The sequence below is a fragment of the Agelaius tricolor genome, unplaced genomic scaffold (genome assembly GCF_023055355.1).
Source record: "Agelaius tricolor isolate 1412-34295 unplaced genomic scaffold, bAgeTri1.0.p SCAF_11, whole genome shotgun sequence".
Taxonomy (NCBI): domain Eukaryota; kingdom Metazoa; phylum Chordata; class Aves; order Passeriformes; family Icteridae; genus Agelaius; species Agelaius tricolor.
Window position 1 is genome coordinate 26,381,378 of NW_027269271.1, and position 12,187 is coordinate 26,393,564.

Here is a 12,187-nt window from a genome sequence, read left to right on the forward strand (position 1 = left end):
GCCAGCAGGAGAAAGGACAGAATGTCTGGATCAGGCCTGGCAGCGAGCAGGAGCCACTGTCAGAGACAGTGGAAAACAAGAGCAGTGATGGTAACAAGATCCCACTGAGAAAGAAGCCAGGGACATGGAGGGAGGAAGGACAAGCAGGAAACACATTCCAAAGTAAAAACCAGACAGTGTCAGGAAAGTGAGTGGAAAAACTAGAAAGGAATAAACCAGAAGAACTGAACTCTGGAGGAAATGGTATACCAAGAACAAAATGAATGTATGCACACAAGTGTGCTTCCAGCTCTCTCACTGCATTTGCTATTTGTAGGATTAGACCTGTTTTAAAAAGTAAATGTGTCATTCACTTTCATAATGGTTCAAAACTATTAAGCCAAGCGAACAGCAACTGTGCAGAGCTTAACCTTTAAAGTTCACGGACAGCACGTGGGCTGGGCTTGCTAATGTTCTGCAGAGCAGCAGGACAATTTATAGGAGCAGAACACTGCTTAGAAAAAACCACATATTGGTGCTTGGGAAATAAAATGCTGCTTTTCTCCAACCCCTTACTAAACAGTTTGTCTTTATGGGAGATTGTACTTTAGCAGACCTGAATATCAGCTTCAGAAACCGTGGTCACCTGATCCAGCACTGTGCATGGAAGCCTGATGTAATTCCCATCTAGCAAATCACATCCTGTTTAAATACTACAGGTTTTGGAGAAGGGTGGTTTGAAGGTCTCCATGAAAAGACATTGAAATTATTTAGAAGCATTTTTTAGAAATTAAACAGTTAATTATAAAGCTTCTGTAAAGAACACCCATGCAGAAAACAAAATCATTTCCTCCAGAAAACAAGCGTGCAGTTATAAAGAAAGTGCTCACAGTAACAGAGCAGGAATGAACTTTTAGTATAATAAAGGCAGAATGAGTATAACTTAAAACACCCAATTGCTGGGTGTTCAAGGACTACAGTTCAGCCTCCACTTGTAGCCAAGGAAAACAACATTTCAACAAATGTTACAGAAACAGAGCAACAGTTGCTTCATTCCCTGGAGGAAAGCATCCACATTAAATAAACGCTGCGACAGCAACTGGTATCTAAAGAGGTGCAGAATAGCAATAGCAGACCTTCAACTGGAGATTAAAAACTCCACTTCTTGTTCTGCTTTCCCATCTGCATCCCAGCAATGCTGCTCATTAGTTGCCTGTTTCCACACAAGTGATTGCCAGGGTCCATGACATAGAAATTCACACGGAAAGTGAAATAATACATGTTCTTCACAGTGCATTCAGCTCCCACATTACCCTAAATTATGCTTAGAACACATCTGGACTATTGCTAGATTGAGTCTACCAACAGAGCAGTGAAAAGATGGTTTTACAGAAAAAATGAGTGTGGTATTTGGAATATTGCCCTATAGTAATGGGAGCTGTTTGCATTGAAGGAGCATGCTTTTGGCACTTTCCAGGAATTAGAGGCAACGAGGCTTCTTGCTTGACAGTGATCTGCTACTAAAACCATGTGCAGAAAGTATCGAGTTCATGTATTAATTTTAGAACACATCACATCCACATAGCTCCACAGCGACTGTGAAACCTGTGACAGTCTCAAACACACACCCAGGCAGTTTAAAACCCAAATTCCCCTCCAAACCATTAATAAATTGAACACTCTGCGTTTCTGGGCGATTACAGCTATGTTCACATTATATTAGTGCAGACTGAGTTGTGTTTCTTAAACCAAATCCACTACAAGAAACAGTCTCTTTAAAGACTTACTGCTGCTCTTTCATAATTAGTGTCTTTCTGCACATGAAAAAGCCCAAACTGTTCACCACCCAATTTTTAAATCAATTTTGGCACTGCTCTTTAAAGTGAGGGATTTATTGACAGCAGCTGCTGCAGTAAGGTGAAACGTCAGCTCAGTTCTTGCATCATCTTATGCTGGCTGGAGATCTGCACACAGACCTCACACTCCAACACAGCCTGCAGAATTCACTTCTCTGCTGACACTCACAAATGTAACACAGCCCTGAACACCACAATTAATGCTCTGTAACTGAGGAGCTCAGGAACTGTCACTGCAAACTCTACTGACAAAGGAGGAAATACAAGATTTTGAAGAAAAATTATGGTACATGCAAAAGTAAATAGGATACAAGGCTATGCCAAAGCCACCCAAAAAGGGGTTTGCTGAATCTTGGCTTTGGGGAGTTACATGGGGTTTGTTTGCTGGTTTCTAAATAAATATATATAAAGAGGTAGCTCCCTCCCCTCAAATAGGTGACTTCAGAATGGTGTCTGCCAGTTGATGATGATCTGTATCAGGACTCTGCAATTCTGGCTGAACAGACTTAGCACTGGGCTGGCCCCCAACATGGTAAGGATTTGTACAGATGTTCTTCCATAAAATAGCAAAGAGCAAAAAAAGCCCCCAGCCCTACTCCTGGAAACCAAGGGGTCATCCAAAGATAAACTGTCTAAAAGGCCATTACAATCACTGTTTTCTGCAGTAGGAAGTCATAGTGCACATCATAAATCTGTGACTATTTCTGCAGCTGAAATAGTGACACCAACAAACTTCAGCTGACAAACCTTTAACACAGTTTTCCATGCTTTCTGATATATCTCTTATTGCACAAAAGCCCTGAAGATCCCCTTGTTCTAACAGTCTTGGCTCTTCTGGCTTATTTTCAAGGTGTGAAAATGCACACATGGCTAAGCACACACACAGGCTCCCAGGAGAAATACCCTCACAGGAACAGGCTCAAGCACTGACTCAAGATTCCCTCTCTGGGGACCTGGCACCTCCCAGATTTGCTTGCTAGGCTGAATAAACAAAAATTGTTCAACATCTGATCAATAAAGCATTGCTTAAATCTGTAGCATAAAACCTTCTACTGAAGAGTAACAAAGAACAAAGATTAGCACAAAAGCTAAAATATGATTTAACTTTAATTGCCAAAAGGTCACAGTTTAAAGCTTCAAAATGTACTCATGCAGTATTCAGCTAATTAACTCATCAAACACTGTTTAACTAAAGCCACTGACAGTTCCCATACCCGTCACTTTACATAAAATAACAAGGAGTTTAAGACTTGTTTTGATTCTAATTGGCAGCCTTAGTAATGAAATTACAGTCAAATCATAATTTAAATTAGTTAATTTGATTTTGATAGGAGGCTACCAACAGAATCTATTATCACCATCACCAAATCACATTATGTGCTCTTGAATCCAGTATAACTTAGGAAACAAAACCCCAAAGTCTTGTTTCTTTCAACAAGCAACAGGATCAGACTTTCTAAGACACCAGCAGACCAAGCAGGTACCTCCATCTCATGCCTCTCTAATAAGTCATTTTCACAAAATAACCATCATTTTATAGCTAAGAAAACAGATTTTTGAAGTTTCATTGCATTGTTTAAAAAAAAAGCAACCACAAAACCTTGTTACTATGTACCTACAAACAGGACAAAGTTTAACTGCTCTGAAAAGCAGTAATGAAAAAAATGCATAAAGCCAGAACAAGCTGACAAGAATTTTAGGTCCACCTTTCAGTTTTTAATCACAGACGTAGACAACATAAAGAAATCAATTTTCCAATGCTACACTACAGCTTTTCCAGCTGCCAAGTGTCAGCAGGGATGCTCCCCTCTGCCCAGCACTGCTGCACCACTCACAAGTGCTTGCAGAACACTGCAATGCTCAGGTGGAGGCAAGGTGAGAGAAGTACATCAAATACCCAGAAAAACAGAGCATTTCTCTGCTCTGATGTACTGTCCCCATCAATTTGTGGGAGAAGCTATGAGTCCTGAAGTCATGACCTGACAGCCCCTCCACCTGCCAGACTATTGATTAAAGCAGTTTTTAGTTTCACGCCTGGATGTCAAACCTTTCTTTCTGTTAATTAACTCCTCAAAGGGGATATTCTGATACCTAGAACTCAAACACAAGTGTAAGAATTCAAAGCCTTTCAAATACCTTGAAGCTACCACCTTGCACTTACACATAAACACTAAGAACAAGGTATTGAATGTTTAAAAAAAATTGTCACATTTTCATATGTGTAACCTATTCGCTTTTTATAAACTGGTATTTCAGATGGTTAAAGAACTTTCAACTCTTGTTAAGTGGCAGATGTGGGAACAAAATTGGAGAGTATTTCCTAGCTGCCTGTTCCTGCACTCAGATTGAACCCATTGGAACCACACTGCTAAGAGCAAGCTTGGACTCCTCTTGTGAATATGTCAGTATTAGTAAGACTCAAAAAATGGTGTCATGTATGGAATTTCCACGTTATGTTTCTTATCTGGCAATAAGAAAACCCACAGTGATTTCCTGAATGTTTTACTGACAAGCAGACATTTACTTGCAAAGTATTGTCACACTTTTAAACTGTTTTAAGTCCTAAAGAGATACAGAATCTCATCATTGAATTTTCATCCAGAGAAACATATTGGGATGCAAAAATTTTCAGTGCAGCAACAGATAGGAATGTTTATTGTTGTTTATGTTCTGCTAAGAGAACATAAGCTTGTTGGTGAGATACACAGATGTTTTGTTTTGTTCTTTTTTCATAGAAAGGAAGCTCTTGAAATTTCTACTATGGACTACTTTACACAAACAAATACAGTCTTGTCACAAGAAAAAAATGCTAGTATTTTGTCATGCCAATATAAAAGGATGATACCAGTCTACTACTAAAGGAAAAGAAATCCTATTTTACAGACTACGCCTAACCGAAGTTGATCTGGACTCTCATTCCGTCATAGAGATGTCCTAAGAAAAATCCAATTTATTTAGTGAACTTTCTCACAGAAGGTTTTAGACACTGACCTTAACTGAGAGTTGCACTAGGACACCATCAAGGATGCATGGATATATATAATTTGTTATAATCCTTTACAGCTACAAAGAGTTTAGACTAAACCCTTAGTAGCTGTAAAGGATTATAACAAATTATAACCAGAAAAACCCTATGGCTCCACCTTCCCTCTGCCCCCCATCTCTCACAACCAAGACCTGTGTAAGACTGGGAATAAGAACACAATATGAATTTGAAAAATAAAAATAAATTCAGCAAAGCTGAGGATTAACTCAGAGTTTCTGAAAACATGGCTTGTACTCTCTCCCTGATTTCCAGGGTGATGGTGTGATGTTACCAGGCAATACTCCCTGATGTACTTGCCTGCTTGTTCAAAGATAAACATAGTCCTGAGCATCACAGCAAAACAAAACAACCGAGGCTGTGTAAAAATAGCACTTGAATTAAACCCTCCATTTAACTTCAAAAATACAAGGAGCCTCTTTGCCCTTTTATACATCTATTACCACAGCATTCAGTGAAATCTGAGGCAGAGATTCACTACAACCACTTTTGGCAACGTATTTCGAAGTCTGATAAGTTGCAGGTGAGGGAGAGGTCATGGAAAGCACTGTTAGGAATGCCATTCATAAGGAAGCAAGGAAAACACTTATCTTCCATGTGTTTTCACTATTGTCTGTGGATATATTTAAAAACTTACTCCATTCGTGTAACTACAAACAGCCAGACTCGGAGTCAACACCATTATTGCTCCCAACCCCTGAGTTTTCATAAGCACAAAACCTCATGCTTGTTCCAAATAACTCAGATTAACTTAGTGTGATATCAGATAAACATTGTGCTTTTAAACAATAAAACAATGAATCACAAATGCTTAACATTTCAGTACTTAAAATTAAGTCAATACTTGTATCTCCATTTGCCAAAACACCAGGAATTAATAGAGAAGTGCTGCAGATCCACTACATAAAGTATTTACTGGAACATTTTAGTGACCAAAGGTCAGGCTCTGGGAAGGAAAATTAATTCGATAATGCTACTAAACACTCATCTATACTTCTGTTATACTGATGTATAGTGAGACAGAAACCAGAACTGACAAAGCAGCTGATTTTGACAGTGTGTAATGCCAAAAGTGTGACTAATTAATATGAAAAAAAATTTTAAATGCCTCTCAAGATCATTCTGTTGGGCATCAGAAAAGCCAGAACTGTTGCAAAGTAGTGGCAGGAAGATAAAGTGGCAAGAAACACTGGCAACATTGGCTTTTAAAATTAATTTTTAATTTGGCCCCTGAAACATATATACCAAAGGCTATTCCTACAGCAGCACAAATACGTGGTTTTTTCAAAATAAAAGCTTACAAAAGAAACAGGCACTTCCTCTTTGCCCTCCTCATACAAAGAGCTACTGTTCCTTAATCCAAAAGCAATCCAAATGATTTGCTGGAATTAACTTCTAACACTGGCTAATTTGTTTTTATTCTCATTCTTCCTCAGTATTTCACTTCCTTATTAAACAGCTGCCACGGAATAGCACTGTAAACTGGGAAGATGACCAAAAAATGCTTCCAGAGGACATTATACCAGAAACACTTCCTGCCCAGCTGAGAATTTGGCTGCACAGAGCTGTCTCCCACCTTCACTGACCCTGCAGGCATCACCTTCACCAATGAACCAGTAATTACAGAGTGCTCCTCTCAATCCAGCAATTACTCTAACGATCACATTACATGATAATGACTTTGTGAGTTATTCAAAACAAAGCTTACATTTAAAATTAACCAGTTGCATCTCTCAGTATCCCCCCTACTTCCCTAATTTCACGTAGCATCTCTATTAGTCTGTGTTACATCAAGAATGAAACTCAGAGTTATTTTCTTTCAAATGCTTTCAAGGAAGTGTTAATGGAATCAGAATATAGAAAGAGGTTCCACACCAGGGCCACTCATTTTTGAAAACAGTGATGCTGAAAACCAGGAGTGCTAAAATACTAATTCCACTTGACATTCTGATGGCATCCAGCCAGGGACTCGATCCCAGAATCCACCACAGAGCTTTATTTGATTGCTTAATTGTTTTACAAGGCCAATTCGTAGACAAGCCACTCTGTAAAACTTCCACATGAGAATGCAAGAAATACTCACTTTTGCAAAGCTCAAGACTACTTACAAGAGAGAAGACTGACTTTAAATGTGCAGAATTGTAGCGTGAAATCCATCTCATTTGCTTGAAGGCTAAATACCTTCTTTGTCTTTAAATAAATACAGCTCCTTCCATTCAAAGATCAAAGAACTCCACAAGCCTAACGTCCATGGTTCTCCTAATAAAGCACACCCCATTATCCTCATTTTACACATTAAAAGCTAAAGCACATCTGTGGCAGAAATGCTTTCAGTCCTGAGCTTTAATAATGAGGAGAGGTAGGGTTTGAACATCACAGTTCTGCAGCATGACTAGTGAGAATGTTCCTGGCACTGGCACTCACTACGGTTGCCGGCCTGTTTTTTTCACAAAATCCCTTCTCTTGCAGTCAAACAGCACCTTAAAAGCAATCTTGGACAAGTTTTATTATAAACCTTACCTAGTAAAATCTGGCATGTATGAGCTTTTGATCCAGTTCAACTAAAAACACATAAATCAAAAGAGCACATGCTGAAGGGGACAGGAATAGCCAGGGGGTAATATAATCTGTTCATCACAATTTAGCTAAAAGGTCATAGTAATGGCTCTCAGAAGCTGTTTTAAAAGCAAATTAAGGTTGTTTTAGTGAAGGTTATACAAACCATTGGTATATGTTTAATATTTTCACCTGTCCCTCCCCACAATTTCAATCCTCACATTTGTTTAGCCTGCTCTTCTCCACCCCATTCCTCTCAAACTCATGAAAGCCAGCAATTGTGGCACTTGTGGCAATTCATGGACAGACTGACAGACGTTGTCATCACACTCATTTATAGTCTTGTCTTAAATTATAAGGATTTAGCAGCAGTTGATAAAGCAGCTTATCTGTCAGTCAGATGAAGAGATGAGCACGGCATCCTTCACCCGCCTCCCTCGGCACAGAATCGCACCGTGACAATCTGCATGCCGCCTAAGGAATAAACACAGAAACCCCACATTCCTGCCAAACTGCAACATTTGCTTCTGTCAACAGACATAAACACAGAAGTTATGTCAAACACACCAAGTTGCCTCTTGGAAAAGCAGGTGACCTCAGTCTATCAGTGTGGTTTGCTGCTGCAAAGGGCAAAACTTCCAAGCTGCTGGAAACCTCAAGGTGAACTTCCCGTGGTTTTAGGAAGACTGCACAAATGAAATGAAGCCCCCAAGTTTGTCTGGCCTTTTCCTTTTGATGAGTTAAGTGTGGTCATGCTACCAGCATCAATGCCAAAGGCACGCCACAGCTATTAACCCAAAACTGAAGCAACTGGGAAACACCAGCCCGCTGAAACTGAGGTTTGAACCTCATGAAATTGAAACTTATGCACACCTTCACTCAAGCCTCATACAGAAAGAAAGTACAGGGCATATGTTGGGCCAGCTCACAGCAGATATCTTGCTTCTGGGCCAGTTACTCCAAATTCAGGCTTCTTTAACACTTTCAGACAGCCCTGAAGATCAGCAGCCTGGACCACTGAAAAAAGATTCACACTGATTTTTAAAATCTTATCTAAAGAAAACATGCTTTAACTAGTATGATATGTATCTGGTTGCTGTGCTTCTCTCAAAGAAAACCACTAGACAAGCCTTTCTTTGATCCACATGAATGCTGAACAGATTCTAACATTATGTAATAGAGACCAAATAAGCATATGCAAACATAATGGATTCATTACTGATTAGGGAAAATGTAAAGTGTTTAATCATTCATAGACCTATTCTTATATGCATGCTAAAGTGTGCTCAGCCAAAAAAAGCACATAAATTCCAAGTACAGACCTGTTATACGCGTTTTGAAGAATGACTGAAGCAATCTTGTTATTTTTAAATTATAAATCTAATCCTAACTTTTGTTCATGAAGCATTAGATTGGAACATTTTACTTGGGGGAAAATTTCTAAGAATTCTTCTCCTGTGATTTATCTTCTCTTTATCTCCTATTGCTGATATATAAAATCCAAAAATCTAACACACCACTTCCTCCCCACTGAATAAAAGTTAAAACTGGCATTATGAAGAGAAGGAAGAATACACACTTGAAGAGCTGTTAGAAAGAGAGATGATACCGAGAGGAAGAAAACCAGAAATAACATCTGAATTACCACAAGACAGCATGGGGTACAATATGTTTCACCATAATGTGTATGACTACAATGAATAATATAGCTGCTTCTGCAATGGCTTTCTCTACAGCTTCATATGCCATAAGCTTCTGCTGAATGGAAAACTACTGATTAACCTGATTAATTACGATTAACCACTTAAAGAATAGCTGCAGCTTATTAAATGTAATGCTAGATTACAGCTGATGAAATAAAAACCCCCAAGAACTGATGATATATCACTTTCCCCCTTTCATAAAATGTATGTCAAAAGCTGTTAAATTGTACTGCAGTGTTAGACAAATATGCACAGGCAACAATTCCAGTCTCAGGACTTTTATAGACATAATTCTTTTATTACAAAAATACTGTTTTGCATACATGTGCAGGAGTTGACAGATGCTCATCTGCAAATGAATCCAATTACTAAATTGAGGCATGAATTTATATAAAATTTCATGCAGCAAGACACCTCAATCCTTCTGAAATGCCTGCTCTGTGCAGTGATTTACCTACAATGAAATGTTTTGACTTCCCCCCTGTGGGTTAAAAAGAACACAAGTCAGAGCAAACAAGAAGGTGAGTAGCATAGGAAACTATTATAAAGCATAAGTACATTTGATCAGAAATACAGGATGAAATAATGGGGGGTGGGAGAATCCTCTGAGAGTTGTCAAAGTGCCATTTGTAACGGGAACAAGAGCGGGGAAAAAAAAGCACTTCTCTGAAGTTTACACTGACAGCTTCACTCGAAATGTCACACTGACAAGCCAGACTGTCCCAGCTCTAACTACATCCAACCCAAATGCCAACAAGAACTCTCGTTCACCCTCAATCCTTCACAGGAAAGGTTGGAAAGCAGTTCCCTGGCGCTTCAGTCAGGTTCGTTAAGGAGCAGCTCCGTTTCTGCACAGCACACGTGCCATCCCAGGGATCACCTTACTCCACAAGCACACATCAGCAGCTTAGAGCAGCTCAGGACCTAACCCAGTTAATTCAGGGAGCAGGATCACCTATCTTTATTCCGCAGGGCTGGACGTCAGTACGCCGAGGCTACGGATACGGATGATCTGTGCAAGTGTAGTTACGCACCAGATACGCCCATGGATTCTTCACGAATTTATTTATGGACACATACACAGGCATGCACAGAAAACCCTCAGGATACTCGTCACTGGAGCCTGGGAGGGTACACGAGGTTCCCTGGGTTTATTCACGGGCTTAAGCATCTGCTCTTGAGCAGTTCTTGAGACAGAGGCTGTGCAAGGCGGCCCTTTGGTATCACACAAGAGGGGCTTTCTGCTGTTCTCACCCCCGTGAGTCCCACAGTCTGGACACTACTAATTAGCACTTTTCTTAGGAGCACACTGTGAAGTTTTGGGAAAAAGACCAGGAGGAGGAGAAGACTTTATAGGAAAGCACTACAAGACTGTTCCGGACAGCAAAGAGAGCACCCTGAGTGTATCTGCTGGTTGAAGGGTGCAGAGTTCTGGAAGAGGATGGAAGAGAGAGAAAGGCAAACAAGGAGGAAGGAGAGAACCTAGGAAAGGCTGACATTCTCCAGCACTTCTATCTACATCACAGCCCTAAGTCATGAGTTAAAGCTCTGTTCTGAAAAAACATTTGACCTCACTGGGTTCCTATTTCAGAACTTACGCTCAGCTTACCCAAATAAAACTGTACGTAAAGTCATACCCACCCTGCACTTTCCTTCACATTGTGCAAACAGTTTCAAAAAAATAGACAGCCCTTAGTCACCGGAATTATGCAAGAAGGCACAAGAGGGGGAGCGAAAAGCAGAGCCCTACGGTAGCCACACATTCCTGGAATGCCAAGGAAAACCCTGGGTGCGTTTCACCTTGCAGCGATCGCAGGGAACGGGCTGGGGAGCGCGCCGGGCGGGCGGCAGGCGGGGAATGCGGGGCCATGAGGAGCCCCCGGCCCGGGGAGTGGCGGAGGGTCCCCGGGCACCTCCCGCCGGCCCCACGCCCGGGCCGACCTCCGATGGCAGCGGGTGGCTCCCACCGCCCCGGGACCGCCCGCCCGCAGCTCACCTCGGTCTCCACCACTTCGTGGTAGGCGGGCGGCGGGTCGAAGCCGCCCCCGCCGCCTCCGCCGTCCCCGTCGCCGCCGCGGGGGCCCTGCCCGCCGGCGGGGGAGCCGTGCCCGCCCGGCGGGCCCTGCCCGCTCTCCATGGGCTCGTAGCCGCCGTAGTGGAGGCCGGGCCGCTCGTTGGTGAGCAGCGCCACGGCCTCGTTGATGTCGTTCTTGGCCAGGCGCAGGGCCTTGCGGATGGCGGCCGCGTCCGAGAAGCCCATGCAGAGCAGCGTGGTCATGTGCTGCTCCTCCTCGCTCTCCATGGCCGCGCCGGGGAGCGGGGCAGGGCAGGGGCAGGAGGAGGAGGAGAAGGGAGAAGAAGGAGGAGAAGGAGGAGGAGGAGGAGAAGGAAGAAAAGGAGGCCGGGGCCGGCGGGGAAGCCCCGCGGACCGAGAGGCGCCGGGCTCAGGCGCTGCCCGCCCCGCGCGCCGCCATGTTGCCGGGAGCGCCGCTCCCCTCCCGCCGCCGCCGCCGCGGCGGCCGCCCCGCCCCGCCCCGGCCCTGCCCCCTCGCACGCCCCGGCCCCGCCCCGGCCCCGCCCACGGCCCGGCCCGGAAGCCGCGGCTGAGCCGCGGCCGGGGAGCGCCCGCCGGGCCCGCGTGACGTGATGGGGGAGGCTGGAGGATGAATGGACCGGCGTGGGGAGGGGGCGGGGCCGAGGGCCCGCGTGGGGGCGGGCGGCGTTGTGAGGGGACCGGGACCGGGATGGGGATGGGGATGGGGATGGGGATGGGGATGGCGATGGCGATGGCGATGGGGATCGGGATGGGGAGCCGGACCGGGACCGGGATGGGGACCGGGACCGGGACCGGGACCGGGACCGGGACCGGGATCAGGATCAGGATCAGGATCGGGATCGGGATCGGGATCGGGACGAAGACCAGGACTGGGACCAGGAGCGGGACCGAGACCGGGATGGGAACGGGAACGGAAATGGGGATTGGGGATGGGAACGGGAATGGGAGCGGAGATGTGGACCGGGACGGCGACGTGGACCGGGATCAGAACCGA

General features: G+C 43.7%; 1 protein-coding gene across 4 annotated transcripts in view; it reads right to left on the bottom strand.

The window, feature by feature from the left end:
• USP24 (ubiquitin specific peptidase 24) overlaps positions 1–11,659 on the bottom strand; it is a 62,021-nt gene extending 50,362 nt beyond the window's left edge. For all 4 annotated transcript variants that reach the window (XM_071436816.1, XM_071436815.1, XM_071436814.1 and 1 more), the window contains exon 1: positions 11,134–11,659. In XM_071436816.1, coding sequence (XP_071292917.1) covers positions 11,134–11,439 — 306 coding nt within the window. In that variant the 5' untranslated portion in view covers positions 11,440–11,659. The remainder of the gene's footprint in view (positions 1–11,133) is intronic.
• Positions 11,660–12,187: the final 528 nt, after the last annotated feature.